This window comes from Artemia franciscana, chromosome 18, assembly GCF_032884065.1.
Source record: "Artemia franciscana chromosome 18, ASM3288406v1, whole genome shotgun sequence".
Lineage (NCBI taxonomy): Eukaryota > Metazoa > Arthropoda > Branchiopoda > Anostraca > Artemiidae > Artemia > Artemia franciscana.
In genome coordinates this window covers 11,823,034-11,835,410 of record NC_088880.1, presented here as the reverse complement: position 1 = coordinate 11,835,410, position 12,377 = coordinate 11,823,034, and the positions used below count along the sequence as shown (strand labels likewise).

Sequence of the window (12,377 nt, the reverse complement as noted above, 5' to 3'; positions counted from 1 at the left end):
AATATTAATCAGATGCTTAGCGGAATTGATCAGTGCAAGGGCTGTTGATGCACCGAAAGTAGGTTTCGTTACAGCTTTGATAAAGGTGGAATTAAATATATAAATTCTATTGTTGGTATACTAATAGGTGCTTTCTGCATAATCGTGGTTTAAGTCTTGGCAGTTTCTAAATCACTGCACAAGCTCGAGAAATTAATAAGATTATGTTTCTGGGGACATAAGTTAATTTCTGACATAAATTGGAAGTTGCATTGGTGCTAATGCTTGGGACTTAAAAAACAAACATACATAAGAAATTGAAGTCGTCAGAGTTAAGCACAAATTATGTGAGGGGTGAAAGAAAAGAGTCTCTATTTTGAACTTAGCCACTGTAGAAATTTGTCTGCTAGTGTTCTTGTGTTAGAACGTTATATTGGAGGTCTTCTGGCCTTGACGTGGTATTTTGGGGGCGGTGGAGTCTTAAAATCTATTTTCAAGGGATGATAGTCTATTTTACAGACTTTTCTTTCGTCGTAGCTCCCGGAAATAAATATGTTATCATTTCGATCTTAACTCTACATAAGTAATTTATGTTTTCCTTGGGTGCTAGGTCAGTCCAACGTGGGAAAACATATTTTTCTGTCTTAGTTTTGCTGGTGCAAGCAAACCTACTGCTGAGGAGATATTCAGACATGAAGAAATTTAAAATACTTTCAGAAAAGTAATTACGGAGAAACTTCTGTCTATTGCTTGGTTTTGTCTTATTAGACAAATTTCGTATATGAGGTCATTTGGTATGCATACAGTACGTCCAGCTACTTGTATCCATTTCAGTGTTTAGAGGTTTCCTGTGTCTTTGCATAAGCATAACCTTTAGTTGATTTGATACCAGGTTTAAAATTTCTTTGACCGAAATACAGAAGAGAAATGTTCGACCTAACAAAACAAGAGATCAGCTTGTGAGGCTCTAAGGACTACTATCCGCTTTAAAAATAAGGGACATATTGCGTCCATGAAATTGGTCATTTGTCATCCATAGCTATTTCCATTTTACATAACGTAATGGTATTCCAATTTACTTTTATGGAGGAATATCGTAATGGATCTACTGGTTAGTAATTAAGAGCAGCCAAAGGTATTTTTGGTGTTAGTTATTAATAAGTAAGTATTGTACTTCCGATTGACAATCTACACTTTCTCCTTCATTAAACTTGTTGAATCGCAGGCATAGACCCTTGTCTGGAGAGGTTATCTGGGCTACAAAATATGGTGGTGCAACAATTGACATTTACAAAGATATGGAGGAATTACGCCGTATAACTGTTGAAATTCGACGAAGAATATACGGAAAAACTTCTCCAGGTCCTGTAAAACGTGAACTTGTACCCCACGAGTTCGTCTTCACTAGGCGCGTTGGTGAAGGTTCTAAACCTATCTTCGATCGACCTGCGTTGGCGCTCAATGAAGAAAGGTCTGTTGTCGTAAAAGCACAACCTGAAGATAAATTTGACCGTAAAAAAGGTAAAACTTGACTTGTCGTATTATTACTTAAGATTTTTTTTTGTTTTCAGGCCTAATGTTATTTTAGAAAGAGTAAAGAATATAAAAGCAGATTTAGTTCATGGACATGGACTTAGAAGAAAGTGAAAAAGCGTCATCACTCTTCGTGTGATAGAAACAAGCGTCATTTAGTAACTGGTACAGTGTACCGTATGATTATGTGTTGTTTGTTTTTTGAGGTAAAGAAGTAATCTGAGAAAGGAAATGACACTCGCTTTGTACAATTGCACTTTTCACTGCAGTGCGGTAGCACCAATGGAAACTGCTAAATGTACCTGAATCTTTAACTTTCTTATCATGTGTTGCTGCGTCTGTGCTCAAAATGATGTAATTTTTACTGTTGAACCAACCCGTTGATGAACTAGACAGCCTTGTCTATCGCGTTCTGTTATATATGTCTTCAGAACGAATGGATGTATATAATAGACGTCATCTTGATTAACATCATGACCTTATTGGTAAGACTGCTATTAAGGGTCAACGAAAAGTCTTTCTCGTTTTCTGTAAATTGGCCAATTATGAGAATGATTTCAACGGTCTGGGAGTGTCAACCAACATCTATAAAGGGAACTATTGAATCCGGATGTTCGTCAGTTTGTTTTGGAGGTTCAGCAAAGTGTTATGTGGTGGTTTACTAGTTCACAAGTGATTATATTTCGAAATTTTAGTTTCAGCCTTACTAATTAAATAGTTTCAGCGCAGTTTTTCAAAGAGAATCAATTTTCCACATTTAAACTGTGTGAACAAAAGTCAAGAAAATTTTGAAATAGGAAATTGGTTTGCAGTGCCCCAATAAAAGTATAAGTGAATTATTAATGGAATCATCAATGTTCTTGCAGTTCATGTATGGTGTACATCTCAGCAAGTAGAACATGAAAGACTGTCTTTCTTCTGAATGAATATTAATATATCTATGTTTGGACAATCCGTACCAAAATAAAAAAAAGATTTTAGAAAAAATTTCCTTTGCTTTTCATAAAAATTTTAGTTATTAGAAATATCAAATATTAGTCATTTCAGAAAAATTTTTGGAGTAGATTCTTACTCCCCCGTCATACTGGGTCCTGGTGACTTTAGAAGGATCGGAAGCATGGACGTTAAATTGGATATAAACTCGGAGGTACAAAAGGTAGTGTTTGGGGGTCAAAGCTGTATGCTCATACGAAAGTCGCTGCAAACCCCCTTGGATCATTTCATGAAAACCCCTTGGATCGCTTGATGAAAATCCCTTGGATTGTTTGATGAAAACTTCTGCGTGAGTCTCAGCTTTTGCTGTTATACGGTATTTCAGTATAATAACCAATGCATAGAAAAGGATACTTCTGAGTTCTTTATATCAAAATTTTGGAAACTAGATTAATTAAATATATAATGAAATACAGTTGCCGAAATTTACGAGCTGTTGCCACGATTGCATGCAAACTGTATGGCAAAAGAACCATTACAAACCACCATGAAAACTACCTGTTTGTTTTTTAATCTAATAAAAAACCTGCAGATTTGAACTTAAGTCAAGAATTTGACTTCGCTCTAACAAAACAAGAACGTTTTCGTATGTTAGACATTAAATTCAAGATTTGTCTCTTAAGCGTTTTCTTTGATCAGCGCTTCTCTTTTGTTGGCAAACAAAACAGTTAATAGGGCATTACTCTGTGGTTTTATGTCTTTGAAGACTTAGTTTCTGGAACAGGAGCACTGTAAAGATTTTGATGTCTGGTATTTTTCCACCAACCTTAGCGATTTTGTTTAAGATGTGTCAGTCACTACTCAGATTTCATTCTGGTTATTTTGATGATCTTCAAATACCTAAAGGTCTCCTGAGGCTTGTTGGAGGGCCATAAGTCGAAAATATGCTCCTTAATACACTATTGAAAAGATGGTGTCATGTAAGAAAGTAGTCGATTTCGCTATTTTAACCAAAATAGCTAGATATAATTTAATTCTGGCAACTTCTTTACAACTTTTGCTATTTTTTGTACTGCCAAGTAGTAATTTGGAGGATATATCTCAGATATTTAAGCATAAACAGCTAGAAATGAATGTGGAAAAGATTCAAAGAATTCAAAACTCCATGTGAGAAAGTTCAAGCATTAAATGTGGATAAATTCCAAAATTGTTATATTCGACATGGTTACAGTTTCAGTGCCTTTCTGTCACAAGAGGTGGTTGAACTTTACTTGCTTAGAGCAGGACACTTGTGCTAACAGACAGCTCCAAACTTGAAGTGTTTTAAGGAAAGTAAAGTTCACCAATCAGACTTATAAAGAGCCTTATCACAGAGGGAGTTATCCCGTCAAGGTGTGCTGTGGATTCTTAGTCTAAGTTCGTCGGATATTTAAGTGTTTGTGATTGGACTGTGCTGATGAATCATTTAAAAGCAAAGCACTGCCAAACATGACTCATTATTCTGCTGGTCTATAAGAAAAGGAAGAATCACCCAAAACAAATTATGGGATTTGTATAAATGGCATAATATAAATATTTTTATGTATTTAAGCTATTTTCGTGTATTTTAGTAAGGAAGCACAACAGTGAAACCAGACCGAGTAAATGAAGTCCACGTGCGAGACCTGGACATAGTAGCTACGTAGTCTATATATATATATATATATATATATATATATATATATATATATATATATATATATATATATATATATACATACATATACTGGTATTTTATTTTTTGTGGTATTGCATACAGTTTAAGGTTTTAATTTTTTTTTTTCTCTTTAAATTCTAACAGGAGTTACCAGTAACAAAAATTTAGGAGGGAGGGGCAAGAATTTTCTCTTATTTTTATAGAAGATTAGTATTTTTTTTTTTTGAAGGAGAGTATTTTTTTTTTTTTTTTTTTTTTTTTTTTTTTTTTTTTTTTTTTTTTTTTTTTTTTTTTTTTACGAAAAAAAACAGAAGGGCGACGGAAAATCTTTTTTTTACTGTAGTTTTTTTTTTTTTTTACTTTAATAACGGCCGAGAGTTCTGTACTTGAGCTTAATCTTGTACATAGGTGAGGAAATCGTTTTTAGCCTATGCTGCCTCAATTTCCAACGTCTTGTTTTATAAATTATAGTTCACATGTTTTTTGGGTAATTTGGAATCCCCTTGTCCGATTCCCTTCTCATACTCATCTATGGCACACTGTACGCTTGTGCTGTTATTTCGCCTTTTTTGATTTTTTGATATTGTAAGTTTTAAAATAAGATAATCTTGGATAAGAAAATTTCTTCATTCTTGAATATTGCATTTTTGCTAAGTACTATCTCTGGGAAAGAGGTACAATGTCTGATTGTTTAATGTTTTTTTTTATTATTTTGCTGTTTGAAACTGAATCTTCAGGTTTGCTGTTTGAAACTGAATCTTCAGGGAAGTAAAATGAACTTATTAAGTCCATAAGGACATTCTTTTTTCCTTGTGGTTCCTCGTTTTGATAATGCTTATTTCCCTTTATTTGAAAATCACTCCAGTTTAATTCCTGTAATGGCTAGGTTTGGTTTTATTGATGACCCCTTTTAAGGCGATATGGCATCTTAAAGGACCAACCTACATCGTTCATTGTAATTTTTGTAGTTTTAGTGGCCAAACTTTAGAATTGATTTGGTGGTCTTGCCATCGCTTGTAGAGATTAGACAAAAGATCCGAATAAATCACAGAAAACTAAAAGCCAGCTTTTACTTTCCTAGAAATTTAACCCCGCCCGTTTTGGGCTGGAGATAGAGATTTCCTAATTCAATGAAACTTACATCATTAAAAACGGTAAATTTTATTTTTTCGATTAAACGGAATAGAATTTTCGTTTTAAAATTCAGAAAAGGACAGTCCTTAAAAACGGTCTAGCATACCTGCTTGGAAAACGCTAAAAGTCAGTTCAAAGAAGATGTTATTTGAGCAATTTGAAAGCCTTTGGAGTTCTTTTTGGTGCTATCCACTCGGGTCACAATCTTTACTTAACAATGAGTAACAGATTGTATTTTGCTTTATTTTAAACTAGCCTCTTGTTAGCTTTTTGAATTGTTGACATGTTCAAGATCCCCTATCCATTTTTACCAAAATATTTCTGAAAATATCATTTGATTAAATTGGAAAGTGTGGGAGTTACCTGTGGTGCAGGGAAAGTTCGCTAATGGACCCTTTGTATTTAAAACGGGTAGTCGACGCTGATGCTGGTAAAATAATCTGTAAGGTATCGAATGACCTTACAGACATTTAGTTTCTGTTTTATGTTTGTTTAGTGCAAATGAAATTCAGATCTAAGAAGTTGATCTTCAGGCACATTGGAAAAACCTAAGCTATATGCTTCTATCTACAGATTTAGGTTATTCTCTTAATTTTAATCCTAATTCCTGTAGACTTAATTATCAAAGGTATGTTTTTTTTTTTCTGTGAAATACCATGTCTTTCTGGGGCTTTTTGAGGCTCTTAACTGTTAAGCTTTCCATTGGTTCTGAAACCCTGTGATAAGTAAAGTTGAACAAATTGTTTTTATTCAGTGTGAATTTATACCACTTCATTCCTCAAATACATTGCTTTTCTGCCTTTCTGAATTATTTGCTTCTTGTGTCATTATTTAAATTCAAAAGTAAAAGCTGGCCTTTTTTTATTAATGGTTTGTATTTTTGTAGAAACTACAGGTCGTGACAAACGTGAGGAAGAACCACGGCGACCATTGCACCGTACTGGTGAAAAAACTAAACCAAGAGATGATTATCGGGAACGTGACCGTGATACATCCCGGGTCAAAGAAAAACATCCTTCTAGTGTCTCACAGCCAAGGCGTGGTGATATATCCCCGGATCGAGTTTCTCGACCAAGAGCACGGGTAGATTCTCGCATTTCTCCTGAGCGCTCAAGAGCAAAACAGTTGGATCCCCTCAACCAGCCAATACCAAGCGGGCGTCTATCACGTTCAAATGAACGTTTACCGCGCTCTGGTGAACGTGTACATCGTTCAAATGAAAGAATACCGCGTTCAAGTGAGCGCAGACAGCGTTCTGGAGAGCGTCATCCACATTCAACTGAACGTCAGGAACGATTGACCGAGCGGCGACACAGAGATAATCTAGAATTGCTCCGTGAAAGAGATGAAGCGGAACGTATCCATGGAAGACCTGATCTAGGAAGAGTGTATGAAAAATCTGATTTTGAGCATAACCGTAGAGATGCTTATGTTGACCGTGGTCACGGGAGAGTTGAAACTGACTATGTTCGTGAAAGACCTGATGAGGGGCGAATTCATGACCGAGAATACTTTGATCGTAGCCGGGACCAAGTTTTCGACCACATGGTACAAAGGTCAGATGTGTACCCGAGAGATGATGTCATTGTCCGTGGAAGAGGATATAATGACAATATTCCAAGGTATGAAGAGGAACGACATCCAGATATCCGTTTGGAAAGATACGGCGAACGTAGTGACCTTCCTGGGTAAGTTTTGCCGTTGGGTTTTTTTTACCTTTTTTTGCGTTGTTTAGAATGAAAATTGGTTTCGTTAGGTCTGCAGCCATACAGATGCTCATGAACCAAAATAAAAATGAGCGGCGATAATGTAGCACATAAAAAATTACTTTTGGTTTTTTAAAAATCTGATTGTAGATAATAAAACAAAATTGTTTACCTTTTTGGTTCGGATTTGTCAAATTAGGTATTCACAGAAATTGTATTGAACGCAAAACAATTTGTGTGCCACAGAGATGGGCAAATTTCATGTACGCCGAATGACTTTCCTAAAAGAGTGTCTTTCGTTGTATCAAAATTTAATAAATTTATCGCCGAGGAATTTTAAAAGTGGGAATCAAGCAAGGGATCTGAATTTATTCTCAATTATTTTGAAACTAATTAATTTTTTAGCTATTTATATATATTAGTTGTTTTTTTTTAACAAACAGGTCACAAAAAAAAACAAAAAACATCGAAATCTGCATATATTACTTACAAAAGTAAAAATTACATCTTACTATCTAATAGGTCCCAACGCAGATTAGCGTGTTTGGGACGACCCAAATTAAAGTAAACTTATACTACTAATACACTTATTTGGAAAAATAAAACAAACAAACAAAAACTTCGACTCCTTCTCCCCACCCCTACTAGACTTTTAATCAACAAGTCTAAAAAAAAAGTATTTATAGGGAACTTGAATGAATCCCACGCTTATACTCTATGATTCATCATGCTGTATCAAGCGTCATGCCTTACTCATACCGACACTCACTTCAATCAACACACGAACATTTCTCTTTTAACACTTGCAAGCATATACTCACTCCCAAATCAATCGCTCAATCCATGTCAACAATACTGATTAAAGCAAATACATCGCAAAGAAGCACGGAATTCCTCAAGGACCTTCATACCTTTTACTTACACCGGAAGCCTGTTCCAGACTTCAAGGCCGGTTTACCTAATATAAAACTTAGCTCTGGTAGTAATTGGAAACAGTGTTCTAACCAATTCAACATTTCTAGTTTCATAACTGTGTTCCCTTTCTTTATAAAATTCCGAAAAACCTGCAGGTAACAAAGTAAAAAAAATAATTATACATTAACAAATTTACATAAAATTTAACCAACCAAAAAATGGTAGGATTTTTAATTTTCGATACCTAAATCTTGCCTTATTCTAGGATAAATCGATGATCAAAACTCTTACATCTTTATTTTGTAAAACACAGAGCGGATATAAATGGCTGGTGAACGTCGACGACCAAACTGTAACAGTACAACAAATATGGATGAATAAGAGAAAAATATAACATTTTATTAACCTTTTGGATGGAAGAATCCAGAATTCCAACATTTTTGGCTAATTTAGGCTTTATAAATGTAATATGATCTTTAAAATTTAGGCATTCATATACCATAACACCAAGATACTTTGCAATACCTGTCCGTTTTATATGTCCATTTTCTAAATCAATTTTTTTCAATCCATGGATAGTAATTAGCACTTCTGCCATATAACGTAAGATGCTATGTCGTGTAGTGTAATGGTTCTTCTTCCACATTATGACATAAATCTCTCGCACAGCTAAACACTATATCAAATTTTGTATGTAACTGTAAGCAGTACTAAGTAGGCTCTAGCTTTACTTAGGATTTCATGCTACGTAAGTTTGTGTTACATTAATTCAGTATAGCTGTAATAAAAAGGATTTTTTGAGTGAGTAATTAAAGAATTTTGAATTTTTGAATTAAAGAATAATTTTGAATAAAAGAATTTTGAATTAAAGAATAATTCTTCTAGATGTCCTTTCACGCTTTGTTAGAGTTAAAATTCCCTTGGTAAAATTCTAGTTAATTGACTTCCTGCTATCTCAGAAAGGGTTCAGGTTAGGGAAATGAAACTTTCAGGGATGAATCTAGACACTAAAATATGTCCCGGGAAGGTATTTTGAAGCAACTACCTCCACTCCTTCTCCCTCTAGAGGGCCCTGACCTTTGATGACCTTTTAAAATATGTGTGTTATAAAAGTAGAACCTTGCAAAGTAGATCTTCTGCTTAATTGAAGTACAACAAAATTATTTTCAGCTTCATAACTGCTCAATTCCATTTTATAAGGTTTTGAAGATATGCATATACATTTCCTAAATTCTGAAAAAAAAATTGATATGGTTCAAAGTTCTACTCAAATAACAGGAATTGCATTTTTCAGAACTAAAGGCAGAGAAAAAGCAACTAGTAACTGAAAATTAAGGGAAAATGTTGTTTTGTCAAATTTTCAATAGGTATAGACCTGTCATGTTGGCAAATTTCAGGGCCCTCTAGAGGGAGAAGGAGTGGAGATGGGTACCTTAAAATACCTTCCCGGGACATACTTTAGCCTGTAGACCCATCCCTGAAAGTTTCATTTTCCTAACCTAAACCCTTCCCGAGATAGCAAGAAGTCAATTAACTAGAATTTTACCATTCCCTTTTCTATTCCGTGTTTTTAGTTCTTGGATAGTTTGCCTATGATGATGATGATGATTTTAGATGATGATTAGGACGCTTTTATGGATTGTGATAGACTATATGTTTATGGCATATGGCACTATATATGCAAGAAAACAGAATTACTGGATGAGCAATTAATACAGAAGTGATTAACTTTTTAAAAAAGTCGAATTTACCAGAAGCTCTTTTGCGTACAAAATGTAATATTACAAAAATTATTTAGGAAAAAAAATGCGATTGGCTCTATGCTCTGGAATCGACTTGGTAGCGTTTTGTAATTTATTTCTCCTAGGGTTTGCCTGCCAACCATACTTTTGTCTTTCTTTTTTCGATGAACGGAAAATGTTTCATAATTATGGAAATAATACGGTAAAAACAAGCCGATAATTTTTAAGACCTAATGAACCCGTTATAAAAAATTAAGATCTTTGAATCAACAAATTAGGGCCAAAAAAGGCCTTGGTTAATTTAATAAAACGAGTTAGACCAGTATAAGTGAAGTCATTTTTAAATAATGCTCTCTTACCTTGAAAATGTAGTTAATGCTCGAAATTTTACTGTTTGTTCTTTGAAATTTTGATTTTTGGACATATTTTCTGCTTGCATTAGCGATATAAATATTATTTTTCCGATATACCATTAGCTTATCTATCCTATAAGTGTTATGATAAAGTTTTAAGCTCTTCACGAATAGATTTCTGGCAATTGAAATCAGGAAATTTCTATAAGCTGAATTAAATGGCTTTGGGCTGCATTCCAGGTCACAGCCGTAGTAACTTTATATTAACTACAGAAGTTACTTAAGATTATTTCGGACATATTGTCTGCTTGCATTAGCGATATAGATATTATTTTTCCGAGATATCATTAGCTTATCTGTCATGAGAGTTTTATGATGAAGTTTGAAACACTTTAAAAATAGATTTCTGGCTATTGAAATCAGAAAATTTCTATAAGTTGAATTAATTGGCTTTGGGCTGCATTCCTGGTCGCAGCCGTAGTAACTTTATATTAACTACAGAAGTTACTTAAAGTTACTACAGAAGTTACAGAAGTTACATCCCCCGGAAACGGTTGTGAAATAACTAAGGACTTATAAAAGTAATATTTTCATAAGTTTCGACTGTATACATCTTTGTTTCACTTTTATAATATTTTCAATATGCTTCAACCTGATAGTAATGTCGATGGTGATATTGATGCACATCATCTTTGCTAAAGATGCCCATTAACTATCTTTTGTAAAAGTTACTGCAAAAGTAAATTCAAAGTATCGTTTCTGTCGTTCATGTTCCTAAAAAAAAGTTAGTTTTTTGTTACTTTTTGTCAAACCTGGAATGCTCCATTAGTATACTGTTTATAAAATAATGCTGCGCACGATACTGGGCTCCAGATAATGAAACATTTTTCGTTCAATCATGCCAGGTTTCCTGGGCCTTCGACCAATGTAGATAGGCTTCAGAAATTCGTCTCATAGCTGAAGAACCACTCGTGTACTCTTGAATCTAAAATAATTCTTTTTTAATTCTTACACTGTAGTTTTTCCACTTTGTCGGTTTTTCCTCCCTTTTTAAAAAAATGTCCTTTATTGTCTCTTACTTATGCGCGCTTAGTATGTAGTCTTGCGTATTTTTGTGTATTGTTGATTATAAAATTATATGAAATGTCTCAAATTTTCGCAATGGCTTTGAGCACACAAAAATATAAAAGGGTTGCCTACGGCGGCCCTTCATGGTAATATGGGTCCTAAGGTTCGATCCCAGCTGCTGCAGGGACAACACAAGGATCTTTGTAGTCAAGAAGTGTCTGTAATTGATAGAAATCAGATATTAGAAGATGGAATTTTATACATTGTCTCTGAGTTGAGCGTAGTTCTATCCCTCATTATTTAGAAAATTTTTTTTTCCAGGAATGATTGGCAGGAAACCTCTGATTTGCGTTTTACTCTAGAAAGACGTCGAAGCTTAGAACGTAGACCAGATATCCGGCGATCTCGCTCTCCTGTTATGCGTCCTTATGAAGGTAAAACAAAAACTAATGCTATATTTTTAATATTTAACTTTGTTTTCAGTTTGAGAACCCTTTCCCCCGGTTAACTTCCCACGAAGGTGCTTTTATAAAGATAATGTAGAATGTATATTTTCGTCGAAAGTCAATGTGACAGCAAGTACTACATCCCGAAAAGTTTATTTTCATCAGCGAGTCCTTGTTATGACTTCTAATTCGTTTTGTCTTAAATATCATCTTGGCAAATTATGCCATGATTATAATCTGTAAGGATGTAAATAAAGCCGGTATGTCAGGAAATTGCTTGATGGAGATGGGAATGAAAGAGGTGCTTTTTAATGTAAGTGTACTTCTTATAAAAGTCGAGAATCAACTTCAACATTTTAATTTGAAGGGTTATACTACAATCTTGATATATCCTATTGTATTGGTGCTTCTAAATTTTACTTTGTAGAACTAAGTATATACTTAGATTAGTTGATTCACTTTGATAGGACTAACGTCTATCTGCCAACCACTAAGTATTTTATTTTTGCCTCGTAGCCCCCTCAAGCAGAAAAATATATTGATGCACACACTTATTTCGTAATTTGGTCCTAAGAGGAAAACAAATCCCTTGATATAATTTCTGGCGCATCTATGTTGTTGCAAAGATTTTTGCTAGCCCGGTTGAAGTATCAACTCGTTGTAGTAATGAAAGAAATTGAATTTTTAAATTCGATAGTTAAATGGAGAAGTGGACTTTTCTATTTACAGTATGAGTTGAAAGCCTATTTCAACACAATCACCTGTTGTGAGCCAATATGTAATTATTATGTTACATAAGCTGTGGCAAACGGTCGCAGGTAGTTTCTGGGGAAGTTATGATTAGTCAGAAAAGTTGGCGTTTGGCGATAAAA

At 34.3% G+C, this 12,377-nt stretch overlaps 1 protein-coding gene across 6 annotated transcripts in view; it reads left to right on the top strand.

The window, feature by feature from the left end:
- The window catches only part of LOC136038616 (uncharacterized), a 49,753-nt gene that overhangs the window by 21,545 nt on the left and 15,831 nt on the right, over window positions 1-12,377 (top strand). For all 6 annotated transcript variants that reach the window (XM_065721843.1, XM_065721840.1, XM_065721838.1 and 3 more), the window contains exons 5-7: window positions 1,205-1,500; window positions 6,162-6,963; window positions 11,381-11,493. In XM_065721843.1, coding sequence (XP_065577915.1) covers window positions 1,205-1,500; window positions 6,162-6,963; window positions 11,381-11,493 — 1,211 coding nt within the window. The remainder of the gene's footprint in view (window positions 1-1,204; window positions 1,501-6,161; window positions 6,964-11,380; window positions 11,494-12,377) is intronic.